General features: G+C 61.7%; 1 protein-coding gene across 1 annotated transcript; it reads right to left on the bottom strand.

The window, feature by feature from the left end:
• Positions 1-1414: 1414 nt before the first annotated feature.
• UNCX (UNC homeobox) lies at positions 1415-5398 on the bottom strand. The gene is made up of 3 exons (XM_070414246.1): positions 5122-5398; positions 4711-4886; positions 1415-2801 (listed from the first exon to the last, which is right to left on the bottom strand). The coding sequence occupies exons 1-3, from the start codon at positions 5396-5398 to the stop codon at positions 1680-1682; spliced, it is 1575 nt and encodes a 524-aa protein (XP_070270347.1). The 3' UTR covers positions 1415-1679.
• Between the last annotated feature and the right edge of the window lie 2013 nt (positions 5399-7411).

Genomic DNA, 7411 nt, shown 5'->3' with positions numbered 1-7411 from the left:
GCGACGGGCCGCCCGCCCCGCCGAGTGGGGCCTCCGGTGCCCCCGGCTCCTGCCTGCGGATCCCACCCCCTCCTCCCGCTCTTCCTTCTCCCTCTCACTTTTCTTTTGATCTAATTATTTTTCCTATAAGCTCGGTCTCCTAGAGAGCAAATATCAGAGTCACTGAGCGAAAATTATGTAAATATTATTAAAGGGACTCGGGCTCCGAAATTCATTTGCACCGCGCACAGAGGAAAGCTGTCCTTCTGATTATTCTCAATTTATTTGCAAATAAAGGCCTGATGACCAGGAGGGATCAGGGATATTTAACGAGCCTGTAAACATCATTCCGCGCGCTCAGCCTCAGTGGAATTAATGGTTTTAATAATTGGGATCCCAATTTCTTGGGGAATTGGTGGCTTTTGAAGCGCCAAGGACCAGGGCCCAGGACTGGGATTGTTGGGGGGGGAACGGAGGATTGCCGGAGGTTCACTTCGGGGTGGGGCAGCTGCGGGCAGGGGAGGGGGCCAGGGGCTGGCTGCAGGCTCCAGCCAAGTTTGCTAATATTTCTCCGCTGCAGATGTCCTGAAGCCCCGGAGGGTCCCCCCGGGACCCGGACCCTATTAGAACAAATGTGCACTGCTTTTGTAAAGAGGCGCGTTGGCGGCGCCTGTCCTATTACAGGCGACACATGATCAATAGGCTGATAACGCAGCAACATCAATATAAGCGACAGAACAATGAGGGATATCATTGGGCATCTATCTTAATATAGCCGGCTACAAGAGCGCTGACAAAGAGGCAGCTCATGAAAATTCCGCCCCACGACTCCCCATCTCCGCTCCAATATGCGCGCGCACTCCCCCAGCTGCCAGCGCTATTATTCTCCAATTTCAATTTGACACCCCAGCCTTTCATGCTAATTCTATTATTGTAAGAAGTTTATGTGATTTCATATCACTAGAAATCGGTAATGTATAATAACCCTTTGGGCAAGAAACCCAGTCCCCGCAGCAGCCACCGGAAAATAATTACTTTCATATCAAAACTCTGCAGGAGCCCAGCGGCCGGGCCCTGGCAGCCCCCGGCGCCGTCACCCCGCGCTGCGCGCCCTGGCGTGTGCCAGTGCGAGGGGGTGCGCGCGGGGGCTCGTGTGTGCTAGTGCGCGTGTGGGGGGCACCGGGCAGGAGCGGGGGAAGCGAAGGAGGGCAGGAGCGGGGGAGCTGCGGCTGCATAAATTTGTTCAATCAGAAAACACAAACACACACGCACACAAAAGGAGGCATTAAGCGCAGACCTTGGGGGAGGTGACGAGCCTCCGCCCTGCCCCACCCTGGGGGGGGGGAGCAGGGGCAATGGAGGGGGAGGGACACTCCGAAATTTGAAAAAGATGGATGGGAGAGCTTGCGTTTGACCAGCTTTATTTATTAAAAAATGGTACATATATAAATATTCTTAGACATTTTTGCATTTTACAAGGCTGAGGATTCTTGTTGTGGGTTTTGGGGGACTATGGGTTAGGTTTTCTTTTTCTTCCCTTGAGAGGAGGAGGGTCTCACCCCAGGTCCTGCTGTTGCTGACTAGGTCCAAGCGGAAGGGGGAGGAAAAAGCAGTGTTTCTAAGCCGATCACCTGATTGCCTGTGAGTCGGAGCCGAGCCCCTGCGGTGCAGCTGAGCTCCTCTAGGCCGCCGGGCCGCCCTCAGTCCATGTCCACCTCCTCACCATCCAGGGCGCTGGCTACTGCCGCGGCGCCTGGCTCAGGGGCCCCGGCCCCACAAATGGTTGGTTCCCCCGCGGGGCTGGGCACCCGTGTTCCAGGCCTTCCAGGCCCGGGGGACCGCGGGAGTGGCGGCGGCGGTGGGGCCACTGGACAGGCCCCTGTGTCCGAGCAGTCCCCGCCGCCGCCCTCGGCCACAGCTGGGTCCCGGAAAGGTGCCGGGGTCGGGGCTCCTGGGGAGGCGACACCGTCGGCCGAATCCGGAGCGCTGCTGGGCCCAGGGAAGACCCCGAAGCTGGCCTGTGCAGGAGGCGCTGGTGGTGCGGTGGGCGCGGGCGTCGCATCCTTGGGCGCTATCTCAGGACCCGCACCGCCTTTGAGCGCGGCCTGCGGCACCAGGAAGCCGACTGGCTGCGTGATGGGGTAGAGCAGGAAGTGGCCCTTGCCGATGAGGGTCCGCGGCGCGCACGGCAGCCCTGGCGCAAAGTCCAGCCCTGCGGCGGTGGCGTTGGCCGGGGCGGCTTTCCGGCGCGGTGGCGAGTCGGACAGCAGACTCTCCACGCTGAACGGGCTGGCCTTGGGCAGGCCCGTAGCGCTGCGCTCTGCCGCCGCCGCCCCGGGCGCACACGGGGCCGGGTCCTTGTCCACGGGGCGGCCTAGACGCAGCTGCGGGCCGGCGCCGCTTCTTTGGCTCGGGTAAAAGGCAGGGTCGCAGGTGCCCGGAGCGGGCGGCTCGCCTGGCGGTGCGGGCGCGGAACCGGAGCCGGCATTGTACCCAGGGACCTTGGCCGCTGCGTTGGGCGGCGGCGGCTCAGGCGGCTCCGGGGACAGGCCGCCGCCTCCGCTGTCGCTGTCGGAGCTGGGTGCGCTGTGCATGGACAGGCCGCCGGGCGAGTGCAGGTGGCGGCTCTGGCTCTTCAGCAGCTTCTTCTCGTGCTTGCGCTTTTTCTTCTCCATCTTCTCCAGCTCCTTCCGCGCGATCTCCTCTGGGTCCATGGGCTCGCCGCTGCATGTGGTCGGGTGCGAGTTGTGCGCCGGCCGCCCAGGGCCCTTCTTCGTGTTCTCCTTCTTCCTCCACTTGGCTCTGCGGTTTTGGAACCAAACCTAGAGTAGCCAGGTGGGAAAAGGAAGGCGCGATGAGCCTGAGCCGGCAGGCTTGCTGGGGCTGTAGGCCTCCCCGCTCCCCCAAACAGGCCTGCACAACCTCGGCTGGGCCAGGCTCGGCCAGGGGGCGGAAGCCAAGTCTCATGGCCAGGCCAGCACGGAGCTGGGTGTCGCACTCAGGATGCAGGTTGTTCCAAAAGGCATCTTTTCCACCCAGAGGAGGCAGAGCAGGCCCCTTGCCAGCTCCCACTCTAGCTTCTCACCTCAGGAACTGGGAGCTGCCCCTTCGTTGGGCAGGGCCAGCCTGGCCCCTGACCAGGGCGTCGGGTTCCTGGTCCGGAAGGAGGGAGAGAGCAGGGACGGCCTTGCTGCTCCTGACTTCTCATAGCTCCTGTTCTAAGCAGCTTGCCTGGCCTGGCGATGACCATCTGACCGAGGACACCAGGCGGCTGGTCTGTGCCCTTCACACACCTGTCTTCAGGCCCCGGGAGACTGAGTGAAAGCCCAGATTTCGGCCTTTCCCATGAAGGGAAGTCTGGATGCTTCTTCCAGAAGGGCCTGGGGAGCTGAGCCCAACTAGGGGGGAAGGGGAGTTCAGTAGCCTCCCCGGCCTCCCCACACATACATTCACACCCTTCTCTTTCTGAGCCTTCAGGCCAGGGCTCTGAAACAGGGCCCTCAAACCAGCTCACTTGGCTTTGGGATGGGGTGGGGGAGCAGGGAAGCGGGAGCCAGCTGCCTCTCCCACTCTCTCTTCAGGCCTGGTCCTTGGGGAGCTCGCAGGACTAGGGGGAACGCAGCCGGGACCCTGGCTCCAGCACAGCACAGCCCCAGCCCAGGCTCCGGCTCACGTTCCGATTCTTTGTTGCTGCCACATAGAGCTCAGGCACACGGTGCCACGGTGTGGGTATTAAGTTGCAACCTCTCCACAATTGCAACTGCCTTTTCTCCCCACACACCTTTTAAAAATACTTTTTTGAGGGTGCAAACTAGGCTGCATAGTCACCAGGATTATTCATCACTGTGTCAGGGAGAAATGTCACCCAAACACTCAGAAGAAATCCCACAGAGGATTTACAAACCAAAGGGCCCTGAGCAGAGGGCGCGCACAGGACCGGGCACTTGTTAGGGTTTAGACAAAGCTGAGCCGGTCTGGCCAGCCTTGCCTCTAGCCGGGTGCCCACACTGCTCCCCGCACTCACCACCAGAATGATTTCTGTACTTCAGGGAAACACCTAATTAGGCACAATTCATCTTGAATAAATAATCCACCAAAATGACGCTGTATTTTTTAAAAGAATACCACTGGCAGTCTCCGAATAAAAATCAAATTCCGGAAAAAGAAAAAAGAAAAAGATATAACGGATATTAAAGATGCAGACACCTTTTATCCCCCTCAAACTGTTTAATTGTTTAAGTTTCTGCCCCCCTTCCTCAAGCTGCCCCATCCTGCAAAGCAATGAATAAATACCTGTTTCCATCTGAGTATTTTACAGGCTGAAGGTAAACAAACAAACGCTTCCGCTGCAGGCTGGGCACAGAGCCCTTGGGCGGTGCAATGAGGGTCTGCCTTCTCGCATCTCCAAACCCGCCGGCCGCGCTCCCACCCAAGCCTCCGCGACCTCATGTCTCTCGGCCGCCAGAACCCGCCACGCGACTCCCCGGTTGGGACGCAGCTGCTGTTCTCGCTACTTTGGGGCGGCCGCCGGCCCCTCCCGAGTCGCCTCGACTTTTAGGGGATCCCACCTGCATCCCCAAGAGACCCTGAGCCCCAGAATACCCAACGCCACCGCCACCTTCCCGCAGGCGAGCGCCAGGCGGGCTCGGAGCCGGGACGCAGCTCCACCGAGAACAAAGGCGGACGCGTAGGCCCTGGCCGGTGCTGCTCCGGGAGGGACGCGGTCTTTACCTGAACGCGGGACTCGACCAGGTCGAGCCGCAGCGCCAGCGCCTCGCGCATGAACACGTCGGGGTAGTGGCTCTCGCTGAACGCCTTCTCCAGCTCCTCCAGCTGCCAGCCGGTGAAGTTGGTGCGGGTGCGCCGCCGCTTGCAGCCCGGGCTCTCCTTGTCCGGGTCTCCCGCGTCTGCAGGCGAGCACAGGACGCTGCGGCTCAGCCACGGCCCGCGCCAGACCCGCCCGCCCGCGCTGCTGCCCGCCGCCACCCTGGGCCGGGCCCCCGAGAGGGCGGCCACTACCCCGTGCCGGGCGCCGGGCGGGACCCAGGCGGCCAGTGCCGCAGCCCCGAAACGAACTCCTCCGCCTCACGGGGTCCCCTGCCCCAGTCGCCACCCCGCCCCGCTCCCGCTCCCTGCGCCTACCCGACAGCTTGAAGGGCTGGCTGTCGCCGCCCACCCCGCAGGCCGCCGGCAGCAGCGGCGTGGGGTTGACCACCGAGGCGGCGGCGGCGCACGAGCCGCTGAGCAGGCCGTCGATGGAGAAGGGCACCGCGGCGGCGGCGGCGGCGGCGGACTGCAGCTGGTGGCCCGCCAGCTCGTACACGTGGTGGTGGCCCAGCGGGTAGGGGAAGCCCACCACGCCGCCCAGCGAGCCCCCGAACTGGGCATGCGGGTGCTCCAGGAGGCGGCCGTCCATCATCTCGCGCAGGGGGCCGGCGGGGCCGGCGGCGGGGCGCGGGGGCGCGGGCCGGGGCCGGGCTGGGCCAGCGGCGGGAGGCGCGGGCGGTGGCGGCGCGGACAGGGACCCGGAGCCCTACACATGCTTCGCCCGCGCGCGGCGCTTTACTTTATCAACATCAAGCTCCCGATAATTAGCCGCGGCCCGGGGAATTTGGGACCAATAAGAAGCGCTAATCGGCTCTGACGTCACAGGCGTGCTGGGTGCAAGGAAACGTTTTCCATATCGATTGCTAATTATACCTGACATGCACCTCAATAAACAGTATCAGGAACTGTCACAACAAGACCGGGGAGGGGGCCCAGGGAGGGAGGGGCGCGGGCGCGGGGAGCAGCCGGGCAGGGGCCCCTGGCGAGCCCCCACTTCAGTCCCCGCCGGCCCAGCCGCGCCTCCCCGCCACCGGCTCCCGCCCCTCCTCAAATCACTAATAGATTTCCCTTTAAAACATCCACCGCGTGTTGTGGGGATTTTTCACCAGAAATGCTGTACTCTCTGAACCTTTAAAGTGATGTTGCTCCAATTACAGAGAGACATTGAGCGGCAAATAGACTGATCCAATAATAGGAGATTCATCATCCGCTCTTTCCGAAACTGTCACATTGAATTTAAAACTACAAGGGCTTCTCCTCTCCTCTCCTCTCCGGCTCCAGGCGGCGAGGAGAGGGGGGAGGAGGGGGAGGAGGAGGGAGGCCTGAGACTCCCAAAGAGGAGTCTCCTGCAGCAGCAGCCCTGTCGGTAGAGGCATCTCAGTGCCCTCTGTGACTGGCAGCGCCCGTCTATACAAGCAGAGAGGGGTGGCTGAGGAGGCCCCTGCCCTGCCTCACCCCAGGGGTGAAATGGCCCCAGGAAGAGGGACAAGCCAGGGGGGAGGGAAAGGAACTTTGGGGTGGCAGCCAATCAAGCCCCCAACACACATGGAAAAAACAACAACAAAAAACCCCCAAACATCTCGATTTGACTCTAAAGAATAAGGCCAAGGTACCCAACCCTTTACTGTAATTAAATTATGTTCTCAGACGAGCGCCACTCCCTTCTCCACTATAAAATATGAGGGACTCAAAGCTAAACCAGGGGAGGACACAGTCTTAAATAAGCAGCAAGTGAGGACCGTGCAGAAGGGAAAGAGCGGGAGACTCGGACTATCCTTGGTAAGAAAGTTTGTCCGTGGGGTGGTTCCGTCTCGCCCCGCCAGGTGCCTGGATCTGGTCCCAGGCCAGCGCCTGAAGCCGGAGGAAGGCAGCTCCTGGGCTCTCTCGCAGGTCCAGGCAGCCGGCTGCCCGCAGCCTCTCACCGCGGCCGGGGCAAAGCCACAGATAAGTTGGCCTTTGGTGTAAGTGGCCCGGCCAGGCTGCTAAGCCGGGAGCCCGCCGCCCGCGGGGAAGGGCAAGGCAACTGTGCGTCCCACCCCGTGCCAGCCCTCGCGTCTCTGTGTGTCCGTGTTCCGGGAGGGTAAGGCTGCAAGGGGGCGAGGGGAAGGCGGGCACCTTCCATCCCGCACACCGGCTTTCTTCCCGACCTGCCTGCAGCCCGGAGCAGGGCCTGAATGCGCCCTGACCACGCCACCTGGGGTTTCATCACCCTCCTCCCTGGCCTCGCTGGAGACGAGGGGACCCGCAGAGGCTGGGGCCCAGGCCCCACAAGGGCCAGGCCAGACAGGAGACCTGGAATGTGGGGCCTAGAAAAACGCTGCGAGGATTAATTCTGAGGTCAGGGGCCAAGAGCACTACTTTTCGCCATAATTTAATTTCTTTCTCTATAAATACTAAACGTAAACCCTGTCCATCCGTCTCCGTGTTGCCCGTAGCCATCAGCGCCTCGCTCTCGGTGGGCTCGCGAGGAGGAGGAATGTGCGGGGCGCGTGTTTCTGAATACAGAGCTGCAATCAATTCGCCCGCGGGGAGGGCCCGGGAGGGGCGGGCGCCGGCTGCGCTCCCTCGCCCATCTCTCTTTATTATAATGAATTAATTCGACTTT

This window comes from Myotis yumanensis, unplaced genomic scaffold (genome assembly GCF_028538775.1).
Source record: "Myotis yumanensis isolate MYYU_CA2020_CCGP unplaced genomic scaffold, mMyoYum1.0.hap1 SCAF_5, whole genome shotgun sequence".
In the NCBI taxonomy this organism is placed as follows: Eukaryota; Metazoa; Chordata; class Mammalia; order Chiroptera; family Vespertilionidae; genus Myotis; species Myotis yumanensis.
Note: the sequence above shows the minus strand (reverse complement) of the source record. Positions and strands in the feature narration are given on the sequence as shown.

What these genes read in the sequence shown, in the direction of transcription:
- UNCX (XM_070414246.1), bottom strand. Translation starts at nt 5,398, where the DNA reads ATGATGGACGGCCGCCTCCTGGAGCACCCGCATGCCCAGTTCGGGGGC. An exon ending in CCAGCCCTTCAAGCTGTCGG is followed by an intron (nt 4,887 to 5,121) that starts GTAGGCGCAGGG and finishes GCTCGCCTGCAG; the next exon opens with ACGCGGGAGACCCGGACAAG. An exon ending in TGGTCGAGTCCCGCGTTCAG is followed by an intron (nt 2,802 to 4,710) that starts GTAAAGACCGCG and finishes TGGCTACTCTAG; the next exon opens with GTTTGGTTCCAAAACCGCAG.